The sequence below is a fragment of the Hylaeus anthracinus genome, unplaced genomic scaffold (assembly GCF_026225885.1).
Source record: "Hylaeus anthracinus isolate JK02 unplaced genomic scaffold, UHH_iyHylAnth1.0_haploid 11981, whole genome shotgun sequence".
Taxonomy (NCBI): Eukaryota; Metazoa; Arthropoda; class Insecta; order Hymenoptera; family Colletidae; genus Hylaeus; species Hylaeus anthracinus.
The window spans coordinates 7,141,097-7,162,173 of record NW_026534329.1 but is presented as its reverse complement, the minus strand read 5'-3'; the positions used below and the strand labels follow the sequence as shown (position 1 = coordinate 7,162,173).

The window sequence follows — 21,077 nt, the reverse complement described above, 5'->3', positions numbered from 1 at the left end:
AATCAGACTATGAAAGCCTGCAACTATTCTTTGGAAATGTGACAATATTTGTTTGTCTTTTGACTGTAGTTATATCACATTTTCATTTCATTATATCTCACGCATCTTTCATTGTTTACCTACTCTTCTCGAAAATCTTTTTAAAGAATCTTCTCATCGGACGTGCAAAGCTTGTCTTTCGGTTGATTCAATAAACTGACATAAGTGTTTCTTCACGTCCTCCGCTGCATGGGAATCTCTTGTGCCTTTATTCTACACTGTTTCAAACAATTAGCGGGACACTTTTTCAAACCGTCGTAACTGTGGGAGTTTTCAACCGATTGAAACGAAACTTAGAGTACTTTTGAAGTGTCTCCTAGGCGTGTGTAAAGTCGCATTGGCGAGGGTTGACGCGAAGGGGTTAATTCAACACTCTAAAGGGTAGGGTGTAGAAAAACGCCTTTGGAAAAAGCCAGGGATGACGGAAGGAGTTGAAAAATTCAAAAAAACCTTTGGGGTGACTCTCCTTGAAGCCTTCTACAAAATGCACCCCTTGAAATCCCTCTCAAATAAACCCACCCTCCACCCCCTCTAAAATCCACAATTTTTGGACGACGGTCTCGATTTTGGACTCAATGCATTCTCTGGACTCTTCTGATCCAGAAAATACCATCACCCATACCGTGCACCCCATAGGCACCCCTTGGGGGGGGGGGGGTGGAACAGCTCGCGAATTTCCAACCCCCTTCATAAGGGAGCACTTCCACACATCGGAGAACAATGAAATTCACCATGTTTGTTCTCGATACGTTAAGGATGAATATCGAAAAGGTCCCGTAGTATTTTTTATCTCCACTCCTCTGTTCTAACTACCTCCTGATCTACCTATCATAATCACCCTCTAGCTTAAACTTCCTGACCTCTGACTAAATCATTCTCTCCATAAACTTACTATGAAGTATTAACTAATTAAACAGTATAAATGATCTCAACTGGAGGGCTGGAGGTTATTGGTTCTGCTGTGAAAATGGATGATGCTTTACTAAGGCGAAGTTTCTTGATCATGTTGTCACAGATCGTTGTTATGAAGTCTGGTAGTTTAACGTAATAAAATGACGGATAAATATCTCTATTTGAACTAGAGTTATAAACGATTGAACGTAAGGGCACAGAATTAATTTCTACATCTAATACTTGTCTCGTAATCGTCGATACTTTGTCGAACCGTACTACGAATACGCTACGTTAGGAAACAAGTTTTCCACTTTTTACCATTTCCCACGGAAACTGCTGCAGTAGTGCTTCTACACCGGACGCAGAGAGCATCGTGTCTAAACAAGTCCTTTGCAACGATACAAACTGTATGTGCGTGGGGGCGTGTATGCGTGTGGGAGTGTCAGAAAGGAAGATGCGTGCAAAACATCGCAACCAATCAGAATTTTATACAATCTAATGAATCCTACATTTCAGAGATTATTATTATTGTAACACTATCTTTTGTAAATATCATCCTGACCGTAGCATTCAATGACAAATCCAGATATATTGACTGAATTTGTATGGATGAACGAATGCAATAGGCACGAATGGTATACTAGGTATTAGTCACGTAAGAACAAATGCTGTAGTTTTAGCATTATTATTTGTTGCCAACGACTTGTAAAAATGCGAGAAAAATTACAAAACAATGCAACTTCCACATACACGTATATGTACAGTTTAGGTATGATAGAATTACTTTGGTAAAGTTTCCAGTCGATTAATATATTATTTACGAGGTAATTTACGAATATAAAAACAAGGACTTGAGATAACTAGAATGCCTTATCCGTGATAATAACATGTAGGCATAGACAAAAGTACAAGTTAATTAATAAATGCGAAATCTTCACATGATGATGTATGTACCACTGCTCAAATGAAAATCATATAATTAATTAAAGCGACATACTTTGAACGTTCCTATTGAAACGCGCGTAAAGGCAGAACAAACGTGCCACGCTGTACACGTAGGCAGACATATCACTATGAAGATACCTGATCTAGAAATTCTGAAAATTATGAGGTTTTGAGGGTATGTAGAACATATGTGATACGTATGTACATATGTAATACGTCATTTCATCCAAATTCACTCCAAGAATTTGAAATTAAGCCCTGAAAATTCTACTTTTATGTGTACATTTCGATTTGACTTTTTCTAGATTACAAATGAATCGAAAAGAACACAATTAATTAGAAACAATACCACCCTTTTCGTCTACGTTTTTGATTTTCTCATAATGCAACGATATGAAAAGAATCCTGCTCTTATACCCAGAAACTTTTACGATTCATCACATGATAATTTTTTATAGGTTTCAAAGAGTAAAATCCATCTTTCTCAAATAAAAGTACTACCTTCATTGGCTGAACTGGGATCACCAACAATTGAAGAAACTGAGGAAGTAATACTTTTGTCTATAATTACACAGTACGCGCATACCAACTGGTAGCCCTAATTAAGCATAGATAATAAGAGTTTATTAATATTCTTGTCAGACAAGATAATTAATAAATATACCTTTGTCTAAAAACCACAATGGACAATAATTAATATGCGAGTTCAATAAAATATTCTACTATCCAAATGTAGAAATTGCAATATCAAAAATGCCAAAAATTTCTTACAAATTTTTATTGATAATTAGGTATTCTAATACTGGTAGCTGGAGAAAGTTGTTGTCTAACTTTAACCTGCAATTCAGGTTATTACACAGGTATTATAATGCATGCATATCATTACAGAAATATATAAAACATTTGCTGAGAAACAGAGAAGTCAATGATGTTACATGTTCCTACTTGTTCTAGGAATTTGGCTCATAAAACATTTTATGAGAATACTTCAATGCATACGTCTTTCACGTACAAAGAATTTGTAAAATTCCCCATGCTTGACATATTGTCTGCCCAATTGAAATATGTGACTATCATGTAAATTCAAGTCAAGGTCAAGTAAATTTTCAGATAAGCTTGTTGTCCAGCTAATGTACGATACAATAGAATCAAGAGATTTTTAGATTGTCGAAAGTTACCACCATTTATTCGTTCAGCCAATAAAGATAGTACTCATATTTAAAAAATGGAATACATTATTTCATTTGTTCGTAGAAAAAATTATTGCTATCTCTACTTATAACATTTTTTTATAATTCATTAAACAATTCATCAATCTTTCATTATTTGTTACATGTAGTTAACAGACGTAACTTTTATCTACAAATTTTTTTCTATCTCTTATGGTTTTTACAGTACAAAATGAAATCGAAAAAAAGTGAAATTTTCAAGGATTAATTGCAACTTCTCACAGTGAATTTGGTTAACAACAAAAAATTGTATATTACATAAGTACATATGCTTTACATATCCCCAAAGTTGCATACTTCTCTGAATTTTCGGAGTTGGGGATTTTCCTTTGTTAGTAGAAACTATCGGACATATAACAAATCTTTGGCAATAACTGTCGCAATCACTTTTATTAGAAAACTTTGATAAGTCAAAGAAAAAATTTTATTGCCAATAAGATCGACGATTAGTTTTATCGTTGCCAATAAATACCGTTTTATAAAACGTCCCGAGAACAAGCAGAAAAGCTCGATGTCTATGCATGATTCGCACAATTCGTATTTCGAAATGTCACAAATCTAAAATGTCTTTGTCACATACATCGGTTCTTAGATTTAATTGAAGTTACGTTCGTTTCCAAGCACTGAATCGAGTATGCTGTCCGCCACTTCGAGCAAAGGAGGAAACAAAGATGTGTCCAACGGTGAAATTAGAGTTCCATTTCCAGAAATCGTCGAAGGGAAGATATATACCGAAGAATTTCTGATCGCAGCGCGTGGTATTGTGCAAATCGTGGGTACGTAAATGCTTTCGCGTTTAGTAAAACATAACCTACGAAAACCACGAATCAATTACACCAAATTTTCGAATTTGTCTCGACTAATCTTTCAGATAAACTCGGCAAAGTTTTTGCACCAGTTAAATACGATATACAGGGGAATATTACGGTAAGTTTTCAAGGAGTTCGTTCGACTCCGTCCTAATATATTCATTCTAGTCTAATTACAGAAACTCACTACTAAATACGAGAAGAACAAGCAAGCAAATGCGACTCTACAAGACATGATATTAACTGAAAAAAACACAGAAACCAATTTAATCGCCACAGATGCTTTATTATGGCTAACTAGGTACGTGAATGAAACCACAGATGGACGAAACCCTAGCCATCGAATAAATCTGAAGTTTGCCGAGGTATCTGTCTCGTTTCCTTCTTTAGAAAATGTTCAAAAGAGGAAACGAGACAAACATATCAGCCAACTTCAGATTTATTCGAAGCCTAGGCTTTTGCCCATCACTGAACTATTTATTTTGCTTATTACCCCCTTCGACTATATAGTCAAAGATAACCGTATGGACCCCCGTTTCACTTGGCCAATCCGATTCGAGTCAATTCAATTCGATTCGATTTGAAAGGCACGCGTGAATGTTTGTGAATGTGTGTTTTATTTGTAAGGATGCGAAGTCGTATAACTTAACTATATACCTAATGCATCAATCTTACATTTATTTGTTTTCCACATTCATTTAATTCTTGCTTTACATTACTTTGCATTTGTTTAAATCTCCATTAGGAATACCAGTAGAGTATATCGTTAACAATAATATATCGTTAATAATTGCTGACCAATTTCCCATGCTTACATACAGATTACAAGTTACAGGTTTGTATTTTAAGTGCGGAATCACTTTTTACAACAATTACAACTCTCTTATCTCTTCTCAACATTTTATGAACATTCGTTAAATTAAATTTCACAAAAATACTGATATTATCATTCTAGTTTTTCTTTTTCCACACTCTTACTCTCTCCTGCATGCCTTAACTCTAATAAATCGTTTTACATTGGTATATCTGTGGCTGGCCACTTTTACTTATATTTCATACCTATTCTTCATCTGTATGTATATCTGTTGGGGCCCACTGGCCCTCCTATTAGCTCGGGTACTTCGGGATTGCCAAACCCGTACTGTAGCTAGATATAATTAAACCATGAAGACTCTTCATGAATTAAACATAGCTACAGCCCCTGAAGGCATGAATGCTTGTGTACTTCTCGACTTTTCATTAAAAATTGTCATAAATGAAAAAACAAATATTCCAATTACAGAGGACTGCATATGATCTTACTGTTTCTTGAAAAAATCATCGAGGACACTAAATCAAGTACGCCAACAGAAGATTTAGTAGCTTTCCTCAAAAAGTCTTACAAGGAAGCTCTGGAACCATACCACGGGTGGATGGCCCAACAGCTTTTCGATGTAAGCGCGCATCTATCGATCGTGCATAACAAAGAATTATATGTACTATCCATATGTCATGGAGTAGATTTTTGTCATACTATATCTCATAATAAACTGTCGATATTTTTCTTACCAATTTGGAAAAAATTAGTTGTAGATGAGTACTACTGGAAGACGTATGGATAGCATTTACAATTCTTGTTTATCCCACAATTTTCTTTCTATGATGAACCCATCAAGCAATAATAAATATTGTTGTATTACGATTTTTATTTAACTTTTTGCCAGCAGCTTCTTTCACGTATGGTTCCCACACGCTCGCAACTTTTACGAGCAATCATCGGTGAGAAAAACGACGTAAACGATACTGTTATAAACGATTTGGAAATCTATTTAACGAATTTACGAGAAAATGTATCAGTAATACAAACATTTTATAAAGCTCATAATCTTGAAAATACAACATAGAATGTATTATAGAAAATTATATGAAATTTATTATAGAAAATTCACCAAAAATGTACAACTAGGTATTGCATAAGATATAATAGCAATCAATAATTTGTTATAAATGCATAGCAGGATATATATGTACTACAAAACCAATAAGAATGCATGTGAAATTTGCAATTTCTGCATGAATTCGAACATCTAAATATAATTAGAAAATCAATTTTGGTACTAGTAATTTTAATGAGAAATATAATATTATATATGTACGGTTAAATTAATCTTTGTAGTATGTGTTGCATAGTTGAGCTAAGTAAAATGTTTTGGCACGTTGATCTGCCAAATTCTTTAGAGCAATTGTGCCTGTGATGACTTCGACGAGGAGAAAGCAAGTCATAAAAAGATTGATAAATACTTCGCTATCTCGTAGTAATGTTCCTTGATCAAAGAGAAGGAATATCTCCAAAGGAAGTTGTATTAACATCAAAATCAACCAACAACTAGTCAATTCTGGAATCTAGCAATAATTTTGTTGTATAACGAGCAGTTAAAATTCATAACATGTATAATAAACAATTACCTTGCCACCAAGATTTCCAAGATATCCCAAGTATAACTTTAGACTTTCGGATATTGAAAGTATCAGAAATACTGCTACCATTAGTAATTTATAAATGTTTGTTAAACTATTATACTGTAAGACAAAAAGTAATTTTGTAATACTTAGATGTACAATTAAAGATTAGTTAAAGTAATAAGTAACACCATATTTACTTTAGCATCTAGGCTAATAATTGCAATTGAAAGCCAAATTGGAAAAATCCACAAATTAACATATAAAGCCATTTGAAAGGGCAAGTTAGATCTTGTTTTATTTCCTGGAAATCCTTTCATTTTATTTTAGAGAGAAAACAAGTATATATATAATCAGCAACTCATGATCATAGCACTGCACAACACATTAACCGAAAGAATGTTTAATATAAAATACTTATAGGCGAGGATTTTCATATTTTCTGCTATCGATGCATCGACGCATCTCAACAGTCTCAAATACTGCATAAAAGCATAAATTCAAAATTGTTTTGATCATATACAGATAGCATTATTATGTCCAACCTAAAAAACTAAAATCCCTACCTACGTCAATACATTAAATTAGAATGAACTAATACCATTTAACTCATATTGACATAAATATTACGATTGTAAAGAAAAAAGAAAGGACAAATAACAAAAGTAAGTAGTGTTAGATAGCTTATTATTACTCTGTATAACATTGTGTGTCGTATTTATATTCTTAGTCGTAAATGCAACCTATATGTGTAGCGATATCTTGTATTTTCAGAAATACTTTGTGTCTTTTTATTTCTTTTTTCCTTACGTTTTTCTGTTCCCTTATTTGCTTACTCGCAATGGAATTACCAAAAAATGGAAGCATGAGAATGTAAAATTTTTTAGCGAGTATATCGATAAAAGATACAATATAATGTTTTGCGACGCATAAATACAGTTACACGATTTGAAATTAAGAACAGTCGAAGAAAATTACCTTAGAAAGCGAATATATTAATGTGAAAATTTCAAAGAGTTGGTGACTGAATTGATTCACGTAGCAGCATGACATGAGTTTTGTGATTTCGAGGATCAAGCGGTCACGGAAGAAAGTGACAACACAAAACGTTCGCAAAGTTTGACCGTGGTTGTTTGTACAAGTGCATGCGACATTTAACGCATTAGTAGGTTGTTCTTGATATCAATTTGAACGTTAAAGTGTTTAGAAAAGGTTTGATTATTGATTTCCAGAACAATTTTCACGATCGTAAAGGGTTAAGAAGAGGTTATCCGTCTTTTGATTTCAATTTCTCAAAACGGTGAAAACTGTTGAAATGGCCGGTGCAATGTTGTTCGAACGGGCACAAGCAGTTTCGATGACGAATCGTAGCGAAGGTATTTCGCTTCTCAACGAAATTGTCTCCGATCCGAGCATCGGTGTTACCGACGATGACGAAGATAACATTCGGGTAAAGGAGCAAGGTATTCTACACCTTGGCGAACTTTACAAAAAAGAAGGAAAAGCAAAAGAGCTTGCTGAATTGATCAAAGCTACCAGGCCATTCCTTAGCTTAATTAGCAAAGCCAAAGCTGCTAAGCTCGTACGATCATTAGTAGACTTTTTCTTGGACCTAGAAGCTGGTATTGGTATCGAGGTATTGAAACAAACAGTTCTCATTGAATTTTAGTAGATAGTTTACGATCTGTCTTACTTTTTTCCTTTGCACAGGTCCAGTTATGTAAAGAATGTATAGAATGGGCAAAAGAAGAACGTAGAACGTTTTTAAGGCAATCATTGGAAGCACGTTTAATAGCATTATATTTCGATACTGGTATGTATAGCGAAGCGTTACAATTAGGATCAGCACTGCTCAAGGAACTTAAGAAACTGGATGACAAGCAACTACTAGTAGAAGTTCAATTGTTGGAGAGCAAAACTTATCATGCATTGAGTAATTTAGCCAAAGCAAGAGCAGCACTTACCAGTGCTAGAACAACAGCCAATGCAATTTATTGCCCACCCAAAATGCAAGCTGCTTTAGATTTACAATCTGGAATTTTACATGCTGCCGATGAACGAGATTTTAAAACCGCATACTCTTATTTCTATGAAGCATTCGAAGGGTAGATTATTATTTTTTTGAGTTATATTTTTATCAATACTGCTGTATAAATCTTTGCTAATGTTTTTTCATTTCTCAATCATTGTTAATAGGTACGACAGTGTTGAAAGTCCAAAGGCTTTAACAGCTTTGAAATATATGTTACTATCAAAGATTATGTTACGTACACCCGAAGATGTACAATCACTTATGTCTGGAAAGTTAGCTATTAAATATGCTGGGCGGGATTTAGACGCAATGCGAGCAGTCGCTGAAGCGAGTCATCGTCGATCACTAGCAGACTTTCAAACTGCTGTTAAAAAGTATCGCGAAGAACTAGAAAATGACGTGATTGTACGTGCTCATCTAGGCTCTCTTTATGATGCAATGCTTGAACAAAACTTGTGTCGTTTGGTTGAACCTTATTCGCGTGTACAGGTATGCTGTTGGCTATTTCGATTTGGATTAAGGAGTTATATCACATCTAAATAGAATATTATTTGTATGGATTCAAACTATTTATTAATTTCGTTCTTTTGTCTTTCACTATAGGTCAGTCACATCTCGACCTGCATATCATTACCGCTTGCTCAAGTGGAAAAGAAGCTATCGCAGATGATATTGGATAAAAAACTAAGGGGTGTTCTCGATCAGGGTGAAGGTGTTCTAATCGTTTTCGAAGATACCCCGCGTGACAAGACTTACGAACTTGCATTGGATACGATACACAGTATGGGGAAGGTCGTTGATACACTTTATCAAAAAGCGAAAAAACTCACTTAGCTATATTTAATATATTCTACCATCAAAATTTGTTATAATTATTATTACCATTAACTATCATTTCGTGTCGTTAAAAAACAAATTAAATTACATTTGCTGATATTCATTATATAATTTAAAACACGTTCCTGCCTTGAACATTTCTATTTTCTGTATAATACCAATTTGACCGTATCGTTTATTTTTACATGTGAAATTTATTTAGCTCAATTGATAATATCAATCCGTTTTTTTGTTCGCACGTTTACATTGTACCCGAGTGCGCGCATTACACACGCCATACATACGTCCATCTCTTTTTCTTTTTTAATTACACGTATGTATTGACACATATGCAGATGGTGGTGAATTTTATACGTAGTAGTACTTTTGTTGGTCAACCCTTTCTTCAGAAACAGATTGGAAAAATAACGTCGTGATGTGCAAAATACGAAATACAGTACTATGATGCGAAACGATTCATTTTACTCACTTATTTATCCTCTTTGAGGTACTGGAATGGCATCTAAATAACTGCAAAATTGTATCCTCTTTATCTAAAAAGATTACGTCTGTTTACAAAGTTTGTTTAAAATTTGATAAAACATTATTTTAAATTTGTTAACTTATGTTTGAAGGTGTTAGAAAACATTATCCCAGATTACTATGCACCTGAAAATCGATCTTTCTCCTTGTAGTATGATTAAAATTGAAATTAAAGTATCATTTCAATCAAATATTTCAGTGACTTAAGCTATGATGAATATCATTATAATTTATTTAATTCCATAATTTTATACTAGACTCGAGTATTTCGATTGTACATAATTCTTTTATAATAAAAAAATGAAGTTGGTGTGCCATTTAGTATAATTATCATTTGTTTCAAAATATTTCCAAAACCTATCATAGGTCTATCTCATCTTGCAAAAAACAAGAATGGAAGGATTCTTGAGGTGTTTAACAAAAAAAACTCGTATTACGATAAAGTTATCGTAACTGCTGTTACAGATTCTGATTTGATGGCGTAGTAGGAATATGCATCACGACTTCCTGTTTGAAGTTGTACGTTACAACAAAGGGACAGTGTGGTTATATTTTATAAAGTTTTTTTTTTTTATGAAGTGTATAATGGCGGATATCACGGCACAGAAGGTAAAATAATTTATGTTACCGTTTTAATCGCGAACAAATGAAATGCTAGACTAAGAGACTCGTGTTGTATGCTTCACAAATTGCAAGCACGAATATTTAGGTTAATGTAACGTTTCACTTGAACCGGCAACGTTATCCATGATAATGATTGCTTTTCCCCTTAACAATATTCTCGAAAGATTTATTATCGTACAATCAATATTTAAATATATAATTTGTTAACTAGTTCGTATTCTTAATTCACACACTTGATTAGCGATTTTATCTCAATGCTTATCCAAAGACTACACATGTGAATTATGTTGTTGTATTGATGTTAAATTTCGGTTATGAATTATTTTGCTGTTTTCTACATTCAGTTGTTGTTATGGGGATCGTTACACTTTAACAGAAAAAACCTGCAAATATATGTATAATAATTACCATTTAGTAATAAATTTTGTGCTTAATTTCATTTCATTTATAGATTCAAGATATATCTGTATTGATTTGGTAATCAAATTATGGTACACTTCCAATTCAGTGTAACCATGCTATCTAATTTATTTATCTTTCAAGTTCATTTTACAGGTTCAGGAATACAAAGACTCCCTTAAAACTAAGGTAATTGGTTGAATGTTGGTTGAAAGTTCCCTTGACACATAGCTTTGTTTTAGCTGTGAAGGGTATATGATACATACGTTTGTAATTGTCTAGGCTGAACAACTATTGTTAAAAGGATTTCCTGAGAAGATTGTCAAGTTAAATGAGTTATTGGAGACACGTGGATTCTGTAATAGAAAACTGTCGGATGTTCATCAAGATTTAAATGTGCCCATTCCAGATCCAATAGTTCTTAATCATTCCGAAGATGGAACTGGTACAAAGAAACGAAAAACTGACAATAGCATAGACAATACTAGTGGAACCAAAGTAATGGTACTACCAAATGGACCCGTACCTTGTAACAAGCCTCTAAGCGATCTTATTTGCATAGTTAAACCATATATTCGTCAACTCTTGGAAGATTCTAATTTGGTATGTGTTTTAGGAGCTAATAAAAAACAAACTTCAAATACGATTGCTTATGTTTAAATTTTGTATTTTTAGTTAAAAATGTGGGTCTCTTTTCTAATTCCAAAAATCGAAGATGGAAATAATTTTGGCGTATCGATTCAAGAAGATACACTTGCTGAAATACAATCAGTAGAAAGTGAGGCTGCTGCATTTTTTGATCAAATATCAAGGTAATGCAAATTGCAATGTCTTATGAAATATTATTTTTCAATGAAATATAAACTGTAGTCAATTAACTATATTATTTATGTGGTAGGTATTTTATCACTAGAGGGAAGATCGTTAGTAAAGTTGCAAAGTATCCACACATCAGTGATTATAGAAGAGCTGTACAAGAATTAGATGAAAAAGAATATGTGAGTTTGTGGTTGGTAATGAGCGAAGTCCGTAATCGCTATTGTTCTCTACACGATTTGGTAATTAAGAATTTGGAGAAAATCAAAAAGCCACGCTCTTCCAACGCGCAATCCTTGTACTAAACGCTATATATATTACTTATACCTGGTAATGTACAGGACGATAACAAAAAGAAAATCGAAAAGTAACATGCGCGACGTGAAAAAAGTTATTCTCGACTTTTTCAAAGAAAAACTAGAATTATCTTCCTTTTTCATTTGTGATCCCATAGTCTCAGCGTTGACTCGTTCGCTTAAGTACCTAACATTTAAAGTGTAATTATTAAAGAGTCGCTACAAATTGAAAATATAATTATACTGATCTCTTTGAAAAATATTAGACACACAAAATAAAATATAACTAACTTATATTCATCTGTGGAAATAAAAACGAATAGTTGTTTTTCTTTTGTATCAAGACTTTTAGTCAATCATAAATTGGAGTAATTTAATTTTTACATCACTTCAGAATCTTCAAACAAAACTACACTTATAATTAAAACTTGCCGAAAGTATGACCCCTCTTTTTTTTTTAAACAATTTTTCATTGTTCTCTGTTTCGAAAGTTCAACTGTTCGATTAAACGAATCGTACGCGTGTGACGTACTTACGACAAACTTTAATAGATGTAAAAGTGCTAGGATATCTGTCCTTTCGTCTAATTAAATCTAGAATATAGTTAATCATGTAATTTGTAATTTACATCTGTAATGATCGTTAGTATATAAATTAAGGTATAACAAACGGTTTTTGTAGATGGTATTAACTTAAAGCCCGTTTTCTTTCTTTAAATGTGATGTACATTACGAAAAACTGATACAACTTAGTATTACGACGAAGTTCATTTTTGTCGCATCAGCTGTACGGAACACGAAACGTTTAGACTATAAAAGCAATAACTGTAAAATGTGTTCAGGAACATGCATTTTTCTCAGAAATCTGGTAGAAATACGTGTTGAAATAGTTTTCAGTACCTGGTATACACGATTAAACGTCAAACTGCTTCGTCACCGTTAGCCATTTTTACTCACCCAACCTATTCTTCGTTTCCGTCTCGCAAAAATTTCATTTACTCTTTGTTATTTATGCTTCTTCCGCGTCATATTGCCGGAACACACAGGACTAATGGTTTCGGAAAGTTAAAATCTTGCATATGAATAAATTATACGTAGATTACGTATAAATTTATATATTTCTTAATCAATTTTATAAAATGTAATAAAAAGTATAAAACAATCCGAGTTCGTCCGATGAATAAAGTTCATCCGATTCCCTCGATAATTCATGATAAGCTAATATAAAAATAACAATTTTAATAAATACATAGTAAATCTCTTCGAGTTGCTAAAATTGCTAAGTCAGAACGAGTTTCCTGGCGTACGCGCGTGGTGCCATGTTATAAATGAGTTACCTCTTTAGCAGTTTCCTAGACACGTTTCTCAGTTGCTATTACTGTCTGGTACTTTTTCTCTAATATAAATATAGAACCAAAAGTGGCTCGTTTCTCCAAGAGGAGACAAACAGTATTAAATTTCGTTCCCTTAACCTATCAGTTGCTGGCCCTCAGATCTCGATTGTATTGCAACTCAAAGAGATAATACTATGTTTTAACACGTCGAGTGCCGATCGAATTTGTCATGTTTTCCCATTTTCACTGGATGCCCCAAAGGCGTTTTGAATTATCAGTATTTCTTCAAATTATTATGTGAAAACTACAAATTTATTATTTTAATTAAATATTTTAATGGTGTACTTATTATTTTATAATATTCTTAATGTTTTTAATGTTATGTGAAAGTTCACAAATATTAGAATTTATTTGTGGTACAAGTTCTAAGGAAACATTGTATATTCGAAGCATTTAATAGCCGATGCCTGCCACGGCACTCAACGTGTTAAAGGCTACCTTATCTTGAATAGTCTTCACTATGTTTCTTCAAAAAGGCCTGGGTTGAGGTAACAATGTTTATTAAATCCTATCGATGTTACCATTAAAGTTTGGCATTCATTTTTCATTGTCCTCTGTTTATTTAAACGCTCGTCAACCTGCAAAACATTACTTAGCTACAGCTATTTTAACTCAATTACAAGGCGACTATATCTTAACAAAAATTGGTTACCATATTTAGTAAATCCTGGAGATGAGTTGTATGTGCATAGTTCATAAATACTTCGCACAAAATTTGTATAAACCAACTGCCAGTTATTTTATCCCGAAAAGCAACATGTCCTGGAAGAGTAGCATGTACGACAAACATATCCGCACAATTTCTCATTGTCTCGTTATCATTCATTTTAACTTTAATCATTTCATCGTTTGAATTACTGATTCGTAATTGAGTAGTATCTGTTGTATGCCTCGGTACTTTTAACGAAGTTTGCAATTTATCTCCTCTAAAAGAACATATTTTCAAATAACATGATATTGGTAAGTTTATTGCAATGTAGGAAATATATAATGATTTTGTCAGTGTTAATAAGCAAACTTTATATCATATAGATTTTCATAGTATTCATTGGGTAGAGATAATACTTTAAGCATTTCGGTACTTGCCTACATAATTGAAAAATAAAAATCTTTGGTTTTCCTGCAAGATGGGGACAAGCTGCTGATGTAAAGTAGTCCAATATATCCATGCACAAAACAGGTTTGGAATTTTTGTGTACTTTAGCTTCTGGATCATAATCCACACCTCCTATTTCTGTTACTTCGTAATTGGCGTTTATATTACCGTGACTGCTAATGATAACAAAGCATGAATCAACTTTCCGTAAGTCTTTGTTTTGAGAAAATTCTTTCACCTTCTCTGTTACTTGCTTAAAAAAATACATATTATTGCAGTTAAAGGATTCCAATTTCTCCAGATAACTTTAAGCTATAAAGTTATTTACCTGTCCTGTTAAATCGACACATGTAGTAACTTCAAAACCCATTTGTTCGAATAAATTTTTCAGATTCGCTTCGTCATGTACTGCAGAACTTCTAGGTTCCTCATATGGGTATTTGTAATTAATATTTGTAATTATTAAAACCAATCCACGAGGTTTACTGCGCATTGGATATCTTTGTACATTCTTGTATACGGGTCCATCTAAAAATTTTGTAGCTTTTCGTACTTGAACTTGTAAGGGTACATCTGATAGCTGCATGTTATGGAAGAAGTTGTCTTGTCTGGTTTTTAAAGGAGAAAATACATTATCGCTTGGAAAAATAATCACATAACAATTTAAACACAGTTAAGAATGTTCTGAATATTACTCTTCTATGCTTGGATCAAAATTTGTGTCTTCAGCGATGTTATCATTTATAGCATTTTCTTCGTTAATATTTGTTTGTACATGGTTTTTAGGAAATTTTATTTTATTCCCTTCTAAAGTTTCAGCTAAATTCTTGTGTCCACTTTGTCTAAGGCTTTCAAGGAAACGATCAAATGCGAATGGTCCTCGTGTTTTTATAGTTAAACATATGTCTCGTATTGTTTCTTCATCCGTGAGACTCTCCTAACAAAATAAAAATAAAATTTCAGTTTTTCCTCTGTTTTATGTTATTAACAATCACATATAATTGTTAAACATGAAAATAAAGCATTCTTACCTTCCAACGTACAACATTCACATCATCTCTATTAAAAACTTTATTTTCTAATAATTTTGGCCATAATTTGGTTAAATCTATTTTAGGCACAATGTAGTTACAATACAAATCAATCGTTTCTCGATGCTTCCTATTCATTTTAAATAACAATAGAACATTTGTATTACTCTAAAGGAATTTAAAGTCTATTTCTCTCAACATTAACACAGTTCACACATTGTATTCCTAAATTCAACAGCAGTTAAAAGCCTTAACAAATCGACACTACGATTACGAGTCAATCAATTTAGGTCAGTAATTAATACCGTTTATTAGTTTTTGATATTATGATGAAATGAATCATTGGCATGAGTCATTCAAATCAGACCAAATGATTTTGTCCAAATCACACATACACAACCTAGGTAAATGTACGGAGTTTCTGATAGTTTTTATTTCGTAGCATAACCATACCAAATTAAACGTACCAGAAATCATTCTTAAAACGCAATAATATACATCATAATAAAAATAAGTGCTAATTTAAATCACGGAATATTTTCACAGAGTAGTTTAATAGAGGCGAAACTCTTATAGAAATTTTTCATATCGTATCTCTGTAGATTTGGTCCGGCATCTAAAGAAATAAATCTGTAACGCGTAATTGGCGCCAAGACAAAGATGTATCCGCGCTAAGGTAATTTACTCTAGTTTCGTAAAGGGAAATTGCCTGTATGCGAAAGTTATTAAATAATTAACGAATTTCAACACGTTCTAAGTAGAGTTTTGTAATTTCTAAGTCTGGTACCAGTGTTAACAGTTCAACCACAAAATTGTTTTACGTTTGTAAGATGCAGTAGTAATTGAAAAGAAATTGAAAGAAGTACACCAGAGTAATGTTGTAATTTATATAAGCCTTTGTGCTTTGACCACACTAACTCTGGTACTATATAATTGGTCAGTGGCAGTGATAATACTATCGATTCACTCGCACTCGAATTCACCGGTATCGATAATTGACAGTACTGTACTTTTGCGGGAAAACGTTGAGAAAAGTTGATTTCGAATATTAATTAAAATTATTGCGTGCTTCGAACGATAGTTTCTTTTTTTACTGTCAAGGATGGATAAAGTCGACGAACCTCCAACTGTAGTAAGAAATAAAATATTTTTAACCGCGCGCTTTGAATCAGTACTTAACCTATATTTTCGGCATTATTGTAATCGTAAAAAAGTCTCTTTTCTAATATACGTAATTAGTAAGAATATATAATATTTTTGCAGGATATTCCACATACCCATAAATATGCAGGTCTTGCTGCTAGTTGGATAAATAGTAATAAGATTAGTCTATACACTTGTAAAAATTTACATGAGAAACATCATGGAAAATATGACTCGACGATACATATTTTAAAACCAGAAGTAATCTTATTTACACCACAATTACGTAAACTTGTGAATGAAAGCAATGGTGTCTTCTTATCTATTCAAAAAATAAAATCATCTTCTGGCGATGTTAGATCAGAGCTTCTGAAACATAGCAAACAGTATCGATCTATTTTAAGAGCATGTATAGAAAGTTTACAGGACATATCTGGAAAAGCTTTATCCGACAAAAGAGAATTACTAGAAAACTTATTAACTATCTTTTATCAAATTGAGTGTGTGTGGCATCTGACTGAAATTCTTTATGTAGACATAGTACCAGGTAAGATATTTTGTCATAGATATAATAAAAATGATAGGTATGTAAGTAATATTTAAACAATAAATGGATAGATACCATTGATTCTTCCTAACAAGTTTATTTAATAAATTAAGTCTAATAGCGTAATGTTTGTGTAATAGAATTAATGATAATATCAATGCATTAAATTTAGGTGATGTAGTTTTGCCACAGTTGCTAGAGTGGATTCAATTTCATTTTCCATCTAGAGAACTTATGGCAATGAAAATATTAGCCCAAAAAACAATTGGTGCTGATTTAGAACACACGAATTATTGGGAAGCAGTAAAGGGATGTGCATTACATGGAAAGCTAGATTTGGTGCGAGCACTTTTAGCATTACATAGTAAAGCAGATCATTCAGCTTTTATATTGGCTGAAAATGCACTTAAAACTATGCCTGTGTATAATGTATATGGTGGCTACTCTATAAATGAATTTAATGTTCGTTGGAAACATTGGCAACTAGAACTATCTTCAAATCTAAATAATAAAGCTTTTATTATTGATCCCGAATTAGAAATGATTATGAAGGTATTTATAACTGTAATACGTATATGAATATAATGATGTATTATTAGTTGTTTTAAACAAAAAAAAAACATTCAATTTAGTTAATCGTAGGAGAACAAGAAATACTACGACACTTTTCATCTTATACAGATGCTTGGTACGAATTATTGGCAGCAGAATTATTTTATACATCCCCGTGTTGCAAACAACCAGAACTTTCACATCATGCAAACAGTATTTTCAATAGATGGCAAGTTAACAGACCTTCTGATAATGCTATACGTGCTTTAATGGAAAGTGATTTACATCAAGTTATTAAAGAAATACAGTACATGGGTGATAATGGATGGTTTGCAACACATTTAGTAGACTTACTTTGTACTTGTGGAAGACTTAAAATTTTAGACAAAGATCAAGTCGAGTAAGTAATTTAATAATTGTGCTATTATGTACAGTTTCAGTAGAAGTAAAGTTGTAATAAATTGTATTCTTGTATCAGGGTCACTAATCGACTTCACGAATCTCTTATTTTGGAGTATGGCAGTGCATTGATGGGACATCATTCTTTATGGCAATGCGGTGCAAGTTATTTAATGTATTGTCCAACTCAAGGTTTAGCTAGACTTGAGATATTGTTACAATCACTGCCAATGGGAACAGAAGCAAGGATAAACAAGATAATAGACATAGCAGAAGATAACAAAATGGACGATATTGGTTGGTATAAGTTTTTATCTGTAAGTTCTATATTTGTTAGGCATTTAACAATTTTTTTATTAGATGTTATTTTTAACAAATATCTAACAAAAGTGGTTGTATTTTTGTTTTAGTTACTAGCATATGCAAAATCCAAGGAATAGAATGTATAAAACAAGAAAGACTTGGAAATGCACTTGCCTGGGCATTAAAAGCAAGAGACAGTGGTTTCATAACGTACATCGCTGATCAGTTTCTGAAGCAATATTCGGAAACTGGACAATTGGAATGTCGCGATCTATTAGAAAATTTAGGTTCCTGTATGATGGCAAGTGATAGACTCATCTTTTTGGGTAAGCTAGGTTTGAAATATTGAAAATCATAAATAAAATAAATTTTCAATATACTATCAGTTATTGTTATTTTATTTTTAAATTAGGAAAATATTGTGAATTTCATCAAATGTACGGAATTGGAGAATTTAAAGAAGCAGCAAGTTTATTAGTATCCCTTTTAGTTTCAGATTTAACACCAAAATAGTAAGTAAATATTGATATTGATACATTCAGCTTAAATCGGAAGATATTTCATATGAAAATTTTGTTTCAGCTTCTGGTCGATACTTTTATCAGATGCTATTCCATTATTAGAAGCCAAAGATGTAATTCTGTCTTCCAGTGATTGTTTTGAGTTGTTACGTTGCGTAGAGGCGCATGGGGATGACGCGAAGTTTGAAGATAAAATTGAAATCTTTCGATTAGCAGTTGCTAGAAACTTAGCTCGAGCATTGAGTCTCGAAGGCTCTGAAGTGAAACATTAGAATGTCTATTACCTTTTAGTATGTTAAATTTTCTAATGTTTAAATATACAAAATACCACATTTTTTATATTTACTGTATTTTTATACATTTTATTTATTATATAAACAACGTCACCCATATAAATATTTAAAAAAATAAAAAAATAAAAATTGTAAAATAAAGATTTTATAACATGATCGTTTGCATAATTAAAATTTCATGAGATTTTTGTTCTAAAACGTACTATCATTATTGATATATTTACAAAAATAAGAATTTGAATATATTTTCGATGAATAGTACGTGTAAAAAACGCGTATTGTTAATTATTATCACGTCTTCGTTTCGGCCGAATTTCCGACTTGAGTTGCCTTGTGCTCTTTGAACTATACTAATACTTGGTGATACTATTGATACTTATATTATTACCAGTAAGAAAAGTAAAGACACGATAAATTTGGGTATTCTCCCACTGATGGCGCCATGATATTTCTTGCTAACTTTAAACATTAGTTTGGTTTACTCATCGCTAGATGACTATACCATCTACTGTCTTAGGCGAAGGGTAACTGGAATTATAATTAATTATTCATGAATGAAGCGTTGAAAAAAAAACTAACGTTTGTCATTTCATTTTCTTCGGTAAGGGTTGTTTAGTTCTAGTACGACGATAGCCACGAAACAGTATTTTAACAATTTGTTTAATTTTTTGCTTGCAGATGATCCAATGTCAAGTAATTGTGTCAATTATGAAAGCAAAATTTCACGTGGCCACATCAATGAAAAAAGTGATTAAAAATAAACGAATCATATTGTATTCATTACTTCAACATCTCTACTATTATGTATAAATATATTGACATTCTGTATCCATTTGACATATTGAATAAAAGTTTGAAAAAAGAATCTTTACGACGTATTTGGAATAATAGTCCCTTAATCGTCAAACGAGTCGAACAGAGAAAACAAGTGGGGAAATGAAAAAGAGGGGCAAGAAAGAGGGGGAGAAAGCACGAAGGAAATTGCATGTACACATAGCAAGAAGAGAGAGTGGTCTTCGGATGCTGTATGTATTTCCGTTCCTCATCAGTAGTCAACCGCGTGTCGCGATGTTCCCTTCGTTCCTTCGCGGTGTCATGCAGTGACTGCCTAACGAAAATAGGAGAAGTTTCATCGTGGTTGCAAACTTCATCACCAACGTGTACGTTGCCCAAAGGAACGTGATTCCATTTTCAAATCATAATATGTCCCTCGTGCAACTCGTGTTTTTTTTACACGCTTAACAGCCTCGGTAACGACTGCGAAATTCGCGCCAAGATTCAGACAAATCGCGCGTGGAACGCGCAAACAAGAATACGTACATGCGTCAATCGACAGCATACTTGGACGAGGTATGGTGATTGACATTGTATTTTATATCTTTTCAATTTTAGTTAGTAATTGAAACTCAAGTTTCTATTCAATTCAAACTCAAAGTTTAATTCCTGTTTCTTTAAATCTCCGTTAATCTCTTACTCATTGAACTTTTATTTTGGGTAAAATTCTCTTTCTACAATTCGAACTGATATTTTTGTTTCAATTTCTTTCAAATCAGCTTGTTCTTTCAAATCTGCGGACTCCCTGCGGATTATCTGTCATTCTTCTTTTGCAAACATGTAACTCAAACTCAAATTTTTGTTTAAATTCTTGTTCCTTCAATTCTAGGAAATCCCTTAATTTGAAGATTATTCTCTTTCTTTCTCCCTATATATGTGTACGTAATTCAAACTGAAATGTTTGTTTCAATTCCTGTTTCTTTAAATCTAGGGAATCCCTTATTCCGAATAAGATTCTTCCTCTACAATTCAAACAAAAATTTGTATCGTAATTTTTGTTTTTCCTAATATGGAGAACCTCTTATTCTAAAAAAGATTCTCTCTAAATACAAATCAAACTCAAATTATTGTTTCAATTCTTGTT

General features: G+C 32.7%; 6 protein-coding genes across 9 annotated transcripts; 4 read left to right on the top strand and 2 right to left on the bottom strand.

Annotated features, from left to right (window-relative positions):
- Positions 1-3,733: 3,733 nt before the first annotated feature.
- LOC128885465 (pleckstrin homology domain-containing family A member 8) lies at positions 3,734-5,805 on the top strand. Its single transcript, XM_054139529.1, has 5 exons — positions 3,734-3,883; positions 3,979-4,034; positions 4,096-4,217; positions 5,199-5,349; positions 5,623-5,805. Exons 1-5 carry the CDS (start codon positions 3,742-3,744, stop codon positions 5,797-5,799), a joined length of 648 nt encoding a protein of 215 aa, XP_053995504.1. The 5' UTR covers positions 3,734-3,741; the 3' UTR covers positions 5,800-5,805.
- Positions 5,806-6,056: 251 nt separating this feature from the next.
- Positions 6,057-6,675, bottom strand: LOC128885582 (transmembrane protein 17B-like). Its single transcript, XM_054139680.1, has 3 exons — positions 6,556-6,675; positions 6,362-6,475; positions 6,057-6,298 (listed from the first exon to the last, which is right to left on the bottom strand). Exons 1-3 carry the CDS (start codon positions 6,673-6,675, stop codon positions 6,059-6,061), a joined length of 474 nt encoding a protein of 157 aa, XP_053995655.1. The 3' UTR covers positions 6,057-6,058.
- Positions 6,676-6,833: 158 nt separating this feature from the next.
- LOC128885452 (26S proteasome non-ATPase regulatory subunit 11) lies at positions 6,834-9,680 on the top strand. Of its 2 annotated transcripts, none has more exons than XM_054139510.1 (5): positions 6,834-7,020; positions 7,588-7,991; positions 8,066-8,460; positions 8,552-8,876; positions 8,991-9,680. In XM_054139510.1, the coding sequence occupies exons 2-5, from the start codon at positions 7,671-7,673 to the stop codon at positions 9,219-9,221; spliced, it is 1,272 nt and encodes a 423-aa protein (XP_053995485.1). In that variant the 5' UTR covers positions 6,834-7,020; positions 7,588-7,670; the 3' UTR covers positions 9,222-9,680. The 2 variants fall into 2 exon arrangements, with proteins under 2 accessions (XP_053995485.1, XP_053995484.1); XM_054139509.1 differs by lacking the exon at positions 6,834-7,020 and adding an exon at positions 7,381-7,520.
- Positions 9,681-10,227: 547 nt separating this feature from the next.
- Positions 10,228-12,638, top strand: LOC128885459 (proteasome activator complex subunit 3). Of its 3 annotated transcripts, none has more exons than XM_054139521.1 (5): positions 10,228-10,355; positions 10,926-10,958; positions 11,052-11,372; positions 11,445-11,581; positions 11,668-12,638. In XM_054139521.1, exons 1-5 carry the CDS (start codon positions 10,239-10,241, stop codon positions 11,888-11,890), a joined length of 831 nt encoding a protein of 276 aa, XP_053995496.1. In that variant the 5' UTR covers positions 10,228-10,238; the 3' UTR covers positions 11,891-12,638. The 3 variants fall into 3 exon arrangements, with proteins under 3 accessions (XP_053995496.1, XP_053995495.1, XP_053995497.1); XM_054139520.1 differs by having other exon boundaries at positions 10,254-10,355; positions 10,914-10,958; XM_054139522.1 differs by lacking the exon at positions 10,228-10,355 and adding an exon at positions 10,379-10,847.
- Positions 12,639-12,979: 341 nt separating this feature from the next.
- LOC128885449 (putative inactive caspase B) lies at positions 12,980-15,916 on the bottom strand. Its single transcript, XM_054139506.1, has 6 exons — positions 15,402-15,916; positions 15,066-15,307; positions 14,699-14,978; positions 14,361-14,623; positions 13,927-14,200; positions 12,980-13,852 (listed from the first exon to the last, which is right to left on the bottom strand). The coding sequence occupies exons 1-6, from the start codon at positions 15,537-15,539 to the stop codon at positions 13,733-13,735; spliced, it is 1,317 nt and encodes a 438-aa protein (XP_053995481.1). The 5' UTR covers positions 15,540-15,916; the 3' UTR covers positions 12,980-13,732.
- Positions 15,917-16,348: 432 nt separating this feature from the next.
- On the top strand, positions 16,349-19,315 carry LOC128885441 (nuclear pore complex protein Nup85). The gene is made up of 8 exons (XM_054139493.1): positions 16,349-16,533; positions 16,665-17,091; positions 17,264-17,643; positions 17,724-18,043; positions 18,122-18,339; positions 18,453-18,671; positions 18,758-18,857; positions 18,928-19,315. Exons 1-8 carry the CDS (start codon positions 16,504-16,506, stop codon positions 19,136-19,138), a joined length of 1,905 nt encoding a protein of 634 aa, XP_053995468.1. The 5' UTR covers positions 16,349-16,503; the 3' UTR covers positions 19,139-19,315.
- Positions 19,316-21,077: the final 1,762 nt, after the last annotated feature.